Source organism: Camellia sinensis, chromosome 1 (genome assembly GCF_055761805.1).
Source record: "Camellia sinensis isolate YWXY chromosome 1, ASM5576180v1, whole genome shotgun sequence".
Taxonomy (NCBI): Eukaryota; Viridiplantae; Streptophyta; class Magnoliopsida; order Ericales; family Theaceae; genus Camellia; species Camellia sinensis.
The window spans coordinates 236,317,851-236,332,541 of NC_138961.1; the positions used below are offsets into that span (position 1 = coordinate 236,317,851).

General features: G+C 33.1%; 1 protein-coding gene across 1 annotated transcript; it reads right to left on the reverse strand.

Annotated features, from left to right (window-relative positions):
- Window positions 1–232: 232 nt before the first annotated feature.
- LOC114275233 (microtubule-destabilizing protein 60) lies at window positions 233–3,916 on the reverse strand. The gene is made up of 8 exons (XM_028217237.2): window positions 2,666–3,916; window positions 2,516–2,549; window positions 2,333–2,425; window positions 2,106–2,225; window positions 1,528–1,626; window positions 1,255–1,314; window positions 1,065–1,159; window positions 233–573 (listed from the first exon to the last, which is right to left on the reverse strand). The coding sequence occupies exons 1-8, from the start codon at window positions 3,592–3,594 to the stop codon at window positions 462–464; spliced, it is 1,542 nt and encodes a 513-aa protein (XP_028073038.2). The 5' UTR covers window positions 3,595–3,916; the 3' UTR covers window positions 233–461.
- Between the last annotated feature and the right edge of the window lie 10,775 nt (window positions 3,917–14,691).

Here is a 14,691-nt window from a genome sequence, read left to right on the forward strand (position 1 = left end):
AACTACCCAAGTTTACCCTGTCGTACACTAGAAGAAGTCAACAAAATGTGTATTTTGAGGTTGTCCTAATTAAATATATAGGCTTTGTTTGGATTTCTATGTGATTAACCAACACGTATCTAAAAAATGCTCAAACAAACAAAGGGCAAGAGCAAAACTTCAAACAAAAATGCATACATGACTTGTGCTTCAAAGATTGAAAAAAGAAAACAAGGTAAATAACAACACTAGAGAAATGAATGATTATGAGATAATATTCATTGAAATAGCACACCATTGTGCATACAACATTACCATCACTTGTTTCATTGAAATGGACAAAATTGCAATTAAATTGATTGCTTTCATATACACAAGTAATATTGGAGACCATATAAAGAAGAAAAAAAAGTTCAACATTATTGGCAATTGACAACAAAAAAATTACGAAATTTTTTAATTTTGTCTTCCTTCTCTGCATTTCATTGTTGGTGTGTGAACATATCATCCCAACACATGCCACACTTGATCTTCTTGTGTTGTGGTGGTAAATGGAACTTTGGCTCTCTGGGTATGGTGCAATGCTTCATCGACCTGAAAATAACCCGAAACAAACAAGGGACATTGTTATGTTTACACCACTTGTGCCAGTCAAATGACACATAGAAAACTTGTTTGGAGATCCAGACAACACCTAATCAATAAAATATGGTGGAAAAGTTGTGCAACTACAGTAAGTTGAAGGAGAGGGGAAAAATGTATATAAAAATAGAAGAAAGAAAGCAAAGTATACAAACTACATATTGCTTTTTAAAAATCATTTGAAGGAGAGGGTCTGTTTGAAGTCTTTGGTAGGAGAAGTTATCTGGCAGGTTCAGCTTACCACGCCACCCACCAAAATAGACATGATCTTCTTGTATAGAAAATAGAAGGATCATATGTTTTTCTAATATTGAAAAGACACACCATGTGTCCTATAGGCCAAACCTACTAAATAATTTCTCTATTCAGTAGGTTTTTTGGTTATTCATATTCAAATGGAAAAGCCATGTCTAGCTAAAAAAATTCTGGATTTTATCTGGTACCTTCTCGGGATGAAAGGCCTGTCGAAATAGGGCATAGGTTGAGCTCTTGGAATGAGCTCCTTTCGTAGTCTCCTGATTTCCTCTTCTTCTGCTAACTACAGGAGCAAAATTCAACATTCACACATATATCAGTAAACTACCAAGACTAATATCACCAAAACACACCCATAAGGTTTTTTCTGTCATGTACCTTTTGCTGTCTTTCCCTTTCCTCCCTGTACTGTTCAATAAGGCTCATCTTCTCAGCCACCTAATATGCATGCAATCACAGAAGCAAAATTAAAAGGTAATTCAATAAAGGGCATTTCATTATTGCCATGTAATACGAGAACGTGGAATCTTGTAGACTCAGTGAATGGTAAAGACTTTAGTAATGACACAAAGCCTACTCTATATGTCCAAAACAACTGATTAATACATGAAAACCCTGTGTAAAAATATTTAAAGAAAGTTAAAAATGCACCTGTTGGTCAAATTCAGCACGCTCCACAGCCCTCACATCGCTATGCAGCACCAAATCAACCGGCCTTGTGATTTCTTTGACGGCAGGTTTTACTAAGCACTGTAATACCATCAACGACCACATCAATTTAAATGAACTTGGGAGAGTCCAGACATGCATATAGGCTTATTACTTAAACTGCCGATTACAAGCATTTAGCAAAGCATGGCATAAAATAATTCAACCTGGCATTTTTGCACCCCAAAAGAATATACATATATATAAATCCAGTAAGTTGCCATTTGAACATTCCCAATAATATTTCATTTTTTTTGGAAGTCGATAGCATTTGAAATGAGTTGCTTTTTTCTGTAGTTTTTCAATCTTAACCTCAGTGATTATGTTGTTTTGATTTCATTTGGAAAGATGACACAAAGTCTAAAATTTGTTCGATATGGATTTTGGATAGCATAACCAACAAAAAGCATATATTCATGCTACACATTTCAACAAAATATTACATATGAAATTAGAGATAGAAACATTTGTACAACAAAGCAAAACTTCCATTTTTTTCTTCTTAAATTAAATGGAATTACCTCTGGCTCATCTGTTGTCCATGGGAGACCTTGTGCAATTGGTATCCGTTGTTTTTCCTCCTCCATCATCATTTGCTGTAATTTCTTGACGAATTCTTCCTCCTTGTATCTTCCCCTTTGCTGCAATAAAAATCCATCACCAAAATTAACATGATTTCAAGTAAATTGAGGCAAAGAAAAAAGAATTTAAAAGCAAAAGTCAATTTCACAAAACCATAAACACACACCTCTGTTCGAAGCTTGAAGGGTTTTTGGTGGGTTGCTTTGAGCTGCTGCTTCTTCCAACGACTTCCACCAAAGGTCCCAGATGATTCAGAACTCTACATTGAAAAAAATGAATATTAAAAAAAAAACACACACACAGGTTCATTTTTCATTTTAGAATTAGAAAAAAAAAAAAAAATGCTTACATTTCGTCGGCTTCTGTGACCACCACCAGAAGTCCTGTTTGAAATAGTGAAGCAAGAAAATAATTCAAAGCAAACCCAATTAGGATCCAAATTCAAACGATTGAAAGAAGGAACAAGAGAATAAAAATCAATCAAATTATTGTAACCAACCTTCCATGGCTGCTATCTAATGAAGACGAAACACGCGAATCCAAACCTAAACTCTCTGATGTCACGAAAAAATCCGATGGACAGAACGAAGAAGAAGAGACCTGTGTTTCGGACACCTTAGGTTGTTGCAGTCCTGGCAAGGCCCATTTCATCCCCTTCTTATCATCATCATCATCACCAACATCTTCTGATTGTTTCTCATCTGTCTGATCTGACTCCTTCGGTATCGTAAGAAGCTTCTCAAAGGCCTTGACCAAATGCATCACTCTTCCAGACCCAGGTTCAGGCACACTCTCTCTTGCTTCTTCCAACAATTTGTCTCTCCTTCTCTTGATATTCGAACTACCCATTTCGCCCGATTGCTCGATCTCATCTGGGTCATCATCACTACCATTCGCTTCAATTTCCTCTGTTTTCAATTCATACCTATTTTCAATTTCTAGGGTTTCAATCAGAGATCTATTATCTTCCTCATTCTCTCTGTTCTTCAACTGCTCCGAATCATATTGATGCTCTATAATACTGTTCCGATTCTTGAAGAACTCTTCCTGAGAAGCCCTGAGATTCTCATAAGCAACACAGAGGCACTTGTGAGAAGCATAACCAGCCTTGTCTTTGCACTTACATGAGACATTGGACGAGTTTTCTCTCTCTTTCTTGGAGTTCCTTTTCGCGACCACGAACTTTCTTTCGCGAATCTTGTTCCGATACTGCGGCGGTGAAACGATTGGGTTAGGGTTTTTGGAGGCCGATTTCTGGGTCTTTGAAGCAGATTTAATTGCTGGTGAATTCGAAACTTTCATACTAGGGCTTGTGAGATTGGGATTTGAATTCTCAGAATCTTTTGAGATTTCTGAAATCTTCGATCCATTGGGTTGTGGGTTTTTCGCAGGTGTCACTGCTCCGGCATTCTTGCCACTCAAATCCATCGTAAGTCGCCGGAAAGTGGGTTAGAGAGTGAGAGGAGAGAGAGAGAGAGAGAGGCGTTACGTTGGATCTTTGTGATGAGTCAATTGTTGTTGAAGCATTGAAGAGAAGCGGAATACATGGGGAAGGGAAGAAAAGGAACGTTGAGCTCTGGACGCTCTTTGTAACGGCTAGTTCTTATGGGCCTAATTTGAGGGCGTTGGATTGTTAATTTAAATTTCTGTTAAATTTGGGCCCCTTGGATTTGATTGATTAAGAAGGTTGAGGTGGGGATGAATTTGATTACTGACCGTTATGCTAGGCTGGTTACTCTGTATAACTCTCACCACGGAGAGAAGTATTTGTGCCTTTTTTAAGGACACTTCAAATAAGTTTTTTTTGGATGAATACTTCAAATAAGTAATTTATTTACTTATTGATTTATTTTTATCATATTATTTTTTATATATATTTTTATAATAATTAAAAAAAATTAAAAATTAAGTGATACTTAAAACAATTCTTGATAGTTTTGGGGTACGGTCACGTGGTGTCCTAAAAATATTTTGATTAGTGGATAAAACGAGATCTATAATTTTATGTTGAGTGATTAAATAATATAAAAATATATAATATATGATGATCGGTGAGAAGCACAAACATGTGATGTTCGTTCCATGAGCACCGGATAATTTTTCCTAACCACGTCACAAAAGTGTCCCTACTTTGTTAGAAAATTACAAACGAGAATTACATGTAAATTGAACTATTTATTGATATTGAACCAAGATTTTCACATAATTGAACACTTAAATTTACTTGTGAATACCCAAGGCTTGTAACACACTTGATAAAGGTCGGGAGGTTAAAGATTAGGTCTCAAGTTTGAAATTTCTTAGGCCAACTTTCTGGTCATAGCGCAATTAGTTAGGAGGTTAGTATCAAATTATTGTTACCTCAACACTTGATGTGAGTTCAATACTCCTCCGCTGCGCAAGTCCTGATTTAAGCGAAACTAATCTTGAGAGGTCGAGGCAAGTTCTCAAGTTATATTCTCTAACTTAAAATGAACAACAGGGCATCTTGGTAATTTCTGCTAAAAGTGTTGCCTTAGACCTGCGAGAGAAGAATAGAATTTTCCTGTAACAAAAAAAAATTACTTGTGAACATTCTTACTATGACTATTGATAGTAGGGGTGCTCGTGGTTCGGTTATGGTCTGGAAATTTTTAATCCGTCATCCGTCCAAAAGTAGACAGATTGAAGAAATTAATCCGCAAACGTCCGTCAGATTGGAGGATGTGGATTAAGTAGATTGCGGCAAATCGGTATAACGGCTTACATTTTATAGATTTTCAACATAATAAAATCTATTAACATAATTTATTTATTTATTTTTTTTTTAACAATCCAATCTGTTTTATTAATAATGACTACAAACATGGATGATAATCCAACAAATCTCTATGTTAACAATGGCTGCAAACTAGGGGTGTTCACGATTCAGTTGTGGCCTGAGAACCTAACTAGTAGATTGGAGAAAACCGATCAATATCCGTCTGCTTCTATCTGCTTGTCATCACACATTCATCCAAAATGTAGCAGACTAGATCGGTTTGGATCAGCCGATTTAGACGGATCAATATATCTACTGAACACCCCTAATTGATAGAATTATTGGAAAGAAGAAACATTAGATTATGGGTTGGTGGTATATTATATGACACAAGTTTGTCTTAGTCACACGTTGGTGTTAAAAGAGTTAAATGTAATTTTTCATTGTACTTTGGAGATCCGTATATTTATACTTAAAAAGAATTGTAAAAAATTCAACCCAAAACGTAGAACACATCGACTTTCACAATGTTACCAAAAGGAAAATTCTTGAATGTGCAATGTATATGATATGCAATTTACTTATGTATTGTTTTGACTTAAGTTACACATTCTTTATGAGAACTTACAATACCTTTTTTAAGTTAACTCAAGCGACAAATTTTTATATGTCAACTTATATAAATTTATATTTAAATTACATAATTTTACTAAGTAACTTACGTATATTTGTTAGAAATTACACAAGTCACACTAAGAGATTGCACACTCAAACATTTCTCATTAATAAAATGTTCTAAATAGTCCTAGTCACCAATCCCTTTTTGAAGCTAGCTTTTTATCGGGTATGGACAGGTGATATTGGGGCACGTTGTGTCAATATTAATTTCAAAACTTGATTTTGATATTATATAAAAAATAAAACAAAATAACTCAATACAAGACAATGACCACAAAAAAAACCACTAAAAATAAATGCTTATTTCTCTTTCAAAATAAATTGTCATTGCCTTAAATTTGACATTTAACGACAAAATACAATAAATTTCCGTGCCTCATAATTTCACATTTTCTTTGCCAGTTAATTCTAAGCTTATTCCTCACATTTGTTTCATAAGTATAATCACAGTAATTAAATGGATTCCAAACTTATTATTATTTCCTTGCCTAATTATGAACTCTTCTTTCTTCCTTAATACATTTTTTGCTTTGGCTATTTAGAATGGGTGTTTGTATTATTGATTTTTTAATTAATTTTTTTTTTAGACTAATAGCTCATAAAATTGGGGAGGGGACCAAAAATTTAAAAAGACTTCAAAGTTGGTGCCAAACCAAACTCTGATGAGACTTTTTTTTTTTGGTTATACATTCAGATTGGGATTTCCATAACGGAAGTTACAGATACCGGATTTAATACCCATGAGATCTTATTCCAAAATAATTTAGCCCACCTTCCCATTTTACTCCTGATAACTCACATGTTTGTGCACATGTCACTGCCATGACTCATCATTGCCCCTTCTAGCCATTGTCAATCATTTCCGATTGCTGACGATAACCTTTGACGACCTCTGATGATCACCTCCGGCAAGCTCCACTGTTGCCACTATCCTTTGACCTCCGGCAATACTTTTTTATCCATTTTTCGTCTCCAGTATGTCACTACTACCACCACCTCCTCCTCAGATCTAGTGCCAACAAAAGAAAATGATGAAGAGAATGAAGAAGAGAGACAAGAAGCCATTAGCAGAAAATAGTTTTCATTATTTTTTACATTCACAGATCAAGACAAATAATCAAAAATCAGATTCAGTGATAAATTTATCACTGTTTGTTTGTAAAAAAAATTACAAAAGGAAAATCAAGCAATCACCATTACAAACTAACACAAGAATCAAAGATACATTCAGTAATAAATTTATCACCAACTGTTTGCACAAAAAAAAAAAATATGCAGAAGGAAAATTTAATCATCGCCATTACAAATGATAAATTTATGGAGGAAGATAGTGACAACGACGATGTTAGATTCAATGATAAATTTATCACTGACTGTTTGTAAAAAAAAATTATAAAAGGAAAATTACCATTTCAAGTGATAAATTTATCACTGTTTAGTTTATTAAGTTTTATACAAAAATAAACATATTCAACAAATTTACTGATAAATTTATCACAGGTTTAAACAAGATAGGAGTTCTGATCGGCATTGAAAATACCTAGATGAATCCATCATCGTTCTGATCTAACACCCTGAACGCATCTCTCATGTCTTCTTTTTCGTCTCGCTCGTCCATTATTAACTGGTACAGAGCTCCGAATTCGTCAATATCGACACACCCATCTCCGTTCACGTCAATTTTCTTGGTTTCTCTCAAATCTAACACCATCTCTCTCAAACCCAAGAGCTACAGAGGCAGCTCTCATGTTTACTAACACCAACAAATAACCGTTCGATTGTCGAGTCTTCGTCACAAACTTCCTCATCGTCGTCGACGCTGCGACCCCTTCATCTCCGCCCAACATTATAGTGGCGCAATCAATGGCTCTTGCAACACAACAGTGCATGAAATACCTTCTCATACCGATTATGATCTCTATACCCAAACCTTTTGTTGCCTTCCTTTTCAAAACCCAGATCCTTCCGGCCCCGGGGGGGAGAGAGAGAGAGAGAGAGAGAGAGAGAGAGAGAAAAAAAAAATAGAACCACATAATTCAAACCAAATGTGCGAAGCATAATAGCAGGGGTAAATCGGGACAAAAAAAATACAACAGGACTTCCTGATGCATGAGATAGACATTTAAGACCTAATAAGTAATAGATACAATTATTGAGACCGGTTGATAAAAAATCCTTTCCATAATTCAGATTAAGATGATGGGCCGTGCTTGCATTATTAGGACAAGTCGATTTATATAAACCAAATCAAGCACTAGCCTTAAAAGGTAACCGATGCCCAATAATGTAAACTTTGAATGCACTGAAGCCCAATTAAGTCAAGTAATCAAGCAAGTCCAATTGAGGAGGGATTTTGTAATAATTATATATATATATATATATATACATATATATATATATATATATTATATTTTTAGGGGGAAATTACAAAAAAAATCTCAAGATTTCGCGTGTTTTTCAAATTAAACCCCATAGTTTCAATTTTGACAAATTAAATCCTGGAGTTTCTTCCATGTTGCAATGTGAACCCTTCGTCTATATCTGTTTGATTGAACTAACGGAATCTGGGTAAAATTCTCAGATTCAAGCACACATGTTCAAACACTTGTATTTCTCTCGTCTAAATTCCGTTTCACCTTATTTTTGTGTCGTTGGATTCACCTAATTGCCTAGTTTTCATTCCATCCGTCATACGTCTTATTTCACCCATTTTTGTGTGCCGTTGGAACTCCGAAAGTTGGAGGAAAAAAAAAAGAAGATTTTTCTCTCTTTAGGCAAAATTTTCAAATTCAAATACACATGTTCAAACACTTGTATCTCCTTCGTCGTCACTCTGTTTTGCCTCATTTTTGCGTCTTTGGATTCACCTCATGGCCTAATTTTCATTTCATCCCTCATAAGCCTTGTTCCACCTCATTTTGCATACTGTCGGAGCTCCGAAAGTTGGCCAAAAATAAAATTTTTCTTTCTTTGGGCAAAATTTTCAGATTCAAACCCATATATTCAAGCACTTGTATCTCCCTTATCGTAATTCCGTTTCGCCTCATTTTTACTTTGTTGGATTCACCTCATGACCTAGTTTTTATTTCACCCCTCATGTGCCTTATTTCATCTCTTTTTGTATGCCGTCAAAGCTTCAAAAGTAGGCAAAAAATAATTTTTTTTTTCCCTCCTTTATTTTCTATCTCCATGCTTCTTTCTTCCTACTTTCATTCCACAATTATTCTCTTTTTTCCTTTTCCTTGATGGCCTTTTCACCAAACTCGTGGTGGCCACCGAACCTCCAATGGCGGCGGTGTCGTCGAGTATGAATGTATATGACTTACAAGAACGGAAAGAAACATAAGAGTGAGGGAAGGGCCATGAAGGAAGAGGAAAATAGAGAATAATTGTGGAAAGGAAGGAGAAAGGAAGAAGTATGGAGATATAAGATAGACGAAGTATAAAAAAAAAAAAAAAAAATCTTATTTTTAGCCAACTTTCAGAGCTTCGACAACATGCAAAAAAAGGTGGAACAAAGCGTATCAGGGGGTGGAAAGAAAACTAGGCTATGAGGTGAATCCAACAACTCAAAAATGAGGCAAAACGGAGTTATGACGAAGGAGATACAAGTGCTTGAATATGTGTGTTTAAATTTGAAAATTTTGCCCAAAGAGAGAAAAATCTTATCTTTGGCTAACTTTCGGAGTTCCAACGGCATACAAAAAGAGGTGGAATAAGGTATATGAGAAATGGAATGAAAACTAGACAATGAGGTGAATCCAACGACGCAAAAATGAGGCGAAACGGAGTTACCAACAAGGGGATACAAGTGTTTGAATATGTATGCTTGAATCTGAGAATTTTGCCCAGATTCCGTTAATTCAGTCAAACAGATATAGATAAAGAGTTCACATTAAAACACGGAAGAAACTCCAGGGTTTAATTTGTCAAAATTGAAACTATATATGGAGTTTATTTTAAAAAACACGTGAAACCTTGAGATTTTTTTTATAATTTCCCCTTTTTTTTTCAAGTAGAAATTCTATTTTTAAATCCTACTAGATTAGAAAGATATAAAAAGTTTTTAAAAAATTACTAAATGCAAAAAGTTGAAAAAAAAACTGAATTTTTTAGTTGTTGCCGAATACTATATCTTAGTAAACTATTTTAGCTTTTAGCCATTTTAGTAAGTTAAAAAAATTTTATTTGAAAAAATGGCTAGATTTTTTTATAATTAGATATGATGTTTGTAAACGAAAAAGTGAAATGATTATAAGTTTGATGTAACATTTTGTCTTATTAACTATTTTAATCTATTTTATTATTATTATTTTTTGTTGTAAATTTTAGCCCAAAAAACCAAATTTTAAACAAAGCCAAGATGTGATAATTTTAATGATGTACACAAATCATAAGTCCTACAAACAACATTCACTTTGGCTGTTTGAGAATATAGTTAAAAGTTTAATATTTTAATTTTTTGGGTAAATTACATTGACACCCTTGAGATTTATGTTTATTATAGTTTCCTCCTCACTTTTGGAAATTGCATTCCCCTCCCTAAGGTTTAAAGTTTCATTACAAATTGCTCCCTCAGTTAGTTGACTGTTAAGTCAATTGATGTCAGTAATTTAATTTTTTTAAATACCAATTTTGCCCTCACTAGGTAAATTACATTGACACCCCTCACATTTTAGAAATTACAATCCCCTTCCCAAGGTTTAAAGTAGCATTACCAATTGCCCCATCGGTTAGTATTAGTTGAAAAAAAAAATTAATTGAAAAAAAGATTAATTGAAAAAAAAATTTGTTAGTCAAATTTTTAAATTTCTGTTTAAAAATCAATATAAACTCATTTTTTGAATTTACGTTTTTTTCTCAAATTTACAAACTGAGACAACCATTTATAAACCAAAAAAATTATCAAACAAGTTTTTATGATAGTTTTTAAAAATTTTGTAAATATAAATTGAAAACTAAAAACAAAATGGTTACCAAACAGGGCTCAGATAGTAAAAATGTCGTAAAATTAACAAATAATTAAATAAGTTATCAACGTAAGAAATGACTTGTCAAAAGATTCTTAGGCTATGTAGTTTGATTTTTAGAATTTTTTTTAAAAATTAAAAATTAATTTGGTTAAGAAATAAAAAATAAAAAATAATTATCATTTTTATATAACTTTTATCTTTCGAGTGGTTATAAATAATTTTTTTACTAATTAAATATATTTCTTCATATTTATTTTTATTAAATTAGTTTTTTTTTTTTTAAATGTCAAGGGAGGTCCGTGTTAAATTGAAACCTCAGGGAGTGTCTGTACGGGGAGCAAATATTCCGGCAAGCCCGTACTCCTTTCTTCCGAGCTCCGTTTCTGTCCGATCACCTGCGAGCAAATAACGGTGAGCTACCCGGCGGTGTGTGGCCGGAAAACCCCTCCGATGATCAAGTTAAAATACACACACCTTAGGATAGAGAGAGAGAGAGAGAGAGAGAGAGAGAGAGAGAGAGAGGAGTTGTTTGAGTGTAACGTATGGGGGGCGCAGACATGCTCTTATACCCTTCTGCGCCCCAAATCTACTGCCATTGGTCTCTCGACACGTGGCTCTGTTTTCCCATCTGTCAGCACAAATCTTGCTATACATCACCTAACCCAACTGCCAGCCCACTCTGCTGGGAGCACGGCAGCCGGGCAACATTGTCTCGGCTATCAACGGCCACACCGAACATGCCCAAGTGCAGTTGATGTAGTTTCCTACTACCGGGCTTAATTCCAACCGAGCTCAACTGTATTTCGGTGACGCTGAGCTAGAGATTGGTGACGCCGGTCAGCCAAAGACCTTCTCGGCCAAGCTCCAAGCACCGGCCTTCCTACTGGGTTAAGGTGCGTGCATTACAACCTTGCAACGCGTGAGCCGGGGAGCCTCATCTAGGCTGTTCCTCCACCTGTCCGGCCTTCACGAAACCGAGATTAGATAACTCGGTTCCACGTGGGCTTTGCCATTACCAAGCAATATCACGGCCTGATCTTGGAGCCCAATACCTCGGCCCAAATCTGCCCGGCTAACGTCACGGCCCAATCTCAGATCATAAATCTCCCTCTCAGTGTCAATGTAATTTTACCCTTTAAAGTATATGTAAAGGTTAAGGGTAAATATGTCATTTTAACTTAAAAGTTAACACCATCAAATAATTACACTGACAAAGGGGGTCAGTGTAATTTCTCAAATATGAGGAGAGAAATTGTAATAAATATAAACTTCAGGGGTGTCAGTGTAATTTACCCTAATTTTTTTAAGTCAATTTTTTTTTACTTATTTTTTTTAAAAAAATTAAAATATCAACTTTCAACTTAAATTTTAAAATATGCCTAACTCATAGACAGTAGAAGAACCAACTCTTTTTATGATACATAAATATACTTTCTACTCTTTGGTCTATTTGGTCATTCGAAAAACTTTCCAATGGACTTTATAATTTTCCTTCGGTTGTTGAACATGTGGGCATGTTTATGAACATCATTACACTGACTTTTTTTCTTTTATTTATTATTATTATTTCCCTTTCCAGTCTCTAAGGCTTTCAATCAAGCTATTATTTTATATGATAAAAAAAATAAATAAATAAAAAAATAAAGCTATTATTTTAGTCATGACTTCGATGTTACTCAACAATCTTTTTGAGTCACCAAGCAAGTTATTCTTAGTTTTCAAGTTTACACATGTACCCAACAGAAATGTGACAACTATAATATTATTTACATAATCTAATGCAATATTAAATAACTTTTATTTTGGATGGATAATAATAAATGACTTACAAAGCATATAAAACAGAAATGGTACAACCATAATAGTTACATAATCTAATGAAACAATAAATGACTTAATGCATATGATTTGATTAAAACTTGTAATTTTTATTTTTTTAAAAAGGTAAAATCATCTAAACTTAAATGAATAAATAAATTAAATTTAACAAGAATAATAGCACTGATAGGTACTCACTAATACTATAGAGGTCTGAAATCATTCAACAATTTTACAAATCACACTCATTTCCACACTCAAAAAAAGAAAACTATGAATAGTTTTTTTTCATCATTGTCTTATCAAACTAGTTTTTGGTTATTTTGAAGAGAAAAAAGAAAAAGAAAATAGATACTAAAAACTTAATCAAACTGAGTCAATGGGACTTGTAGTATTTTCATTTCCAATCAAAATATATACCATTTCATTCTACTTCTATTTTCATTTTTTGCTAGCAAAAATAAATTTTGAAAATTCAAAAATATTTTATTTTTTTGTTTTTGTTTCTAACTTTACCTAACTATTTTTTAAAATATTTTCAAAAAATAAATTCTAAATATGAAATCAAGTAGAGCCAAATCACGCATCATTCAAGTAGAACCAAATGGACTATTTTTTATTTTTTTTTTTTGGGTTTGTATAAAATTTTCGTTTATGAATAATTTTTCTTTAGAAAAATATATATTTTCCTTTATTCTTTTCCTCGAAGTTGAAAATTTTCTAAATACTCCCAAATTACCATTACATAAAGTTATTGACAAATGAAAAAATAACTAGAAATTACAATCCACCACAAGCTGTCATTTGGCATGTGACTTTTTTCGTTAGCATTTAGTTTTATAACTATTTTAGTTTCGGTTAAAGAGTTTGTTTGAATTAATTTTTTTGATTTTTATAAAAATAAAAAAAATGAAATGATTATGATTTAAATGTAACATTTTATCTTATTAGATTTTTAGGTTATTTTATCATTTTGTAACTAATTTAGAACAAAAAAGTCAATTCTAAACAAAGTCTAAGTGAGTACTGATTTATCAACCAATTACTTACTACACAGATGAGTTAACAATTTTCATTCATAATTTTTTTTACGATATGATTAATTTTATTGGACAAATTACCCACAAGTCTTTTTTGAAAAGTATGTATTTTATTTAATCCCAAAACCTTTTAGATAGACTCAAAAGTCCTCTACCCATTTATCTTCATATGTTTCCTTACACCTTACTTATTCTCTGTATCTCTCTTTCTTTGATATCGGCGACGACTACGACCACGCCCACACCTTTCTTCTTTTTCTTTTTAATCTACAGTCACCAGCGACCGACAACCACTATTGATTGGGATTCACGGGCAACCACCGAGCACCAACTCCTGGTTTTATGCTCATCGATAGCGAAAGAGACGAGTTCCCGACAAAGAAGATGAGTAGATCTACTGAAATCTAATGTAGATCTAAATTAAAAAATAGTTGTCAGAGTATAAGCATTTATCTATATCTGTTTCTTTCTTTCAATCTCTCAGTTTTAATGCTTTTTTTATACTATACACTTCCTGTTATAATAGAGAAATAATAGAGAAAAAATTGAAATTATGAACAAGTTGTTTTCAAGTTTTTAATTACAGATGGTGAAAACTGTAAAATTTTATAGTTTCAGTTTTTTTGGGGTTGAATTGAATCATTTTTTAGAACTGTAAAATTTTACAGTTTTATAACTTTTTTTGGAATTATAAAATTTTGTAATTTCATAACATGTTTTCTGTTTGATTAATAAGGATAAATACTTAATAAAATTATACTTTGAAACTATAAAGTTTCAAAGTTTGCTTTTTAGTTTGATCAATATTAGAAATTATTTACTAAACCTTATAAAAATTGAAAATAGCATATGTTTTTTTTCATTGTTTCTGCTTGTTATTCTTAAGTTTTTTTTTTCCCCTTCTTCTTTTAATTAGTTTATCAATATTTAACACACTTTACTATGTTTTTTTCACTTTAATTTCTCAATTTATTTTTCTTTTTTTTCCGATAATATTCTAGACATTTCAGTGAGTCTCCGCGAGATTCCTAACGTCCAGTGAATATTTCAGACATTTCAACAACTTCCGGTGACGTTCAGAACATTCTGGTGATACTCCGGCGAATTTCTGATTCCGGCAACTTCTCGGCGAATCTCCGATGACCGTCTGACTAAAGTCTGACGGTAATTGGATATAAGAGTGTCTTTAAATTTTTTTTATAAAAAAAATAAGATTTTTTAATAATAATTAAAAATATATAAAAATAATTGGTACCAATATTTTGTTTTGAAATTA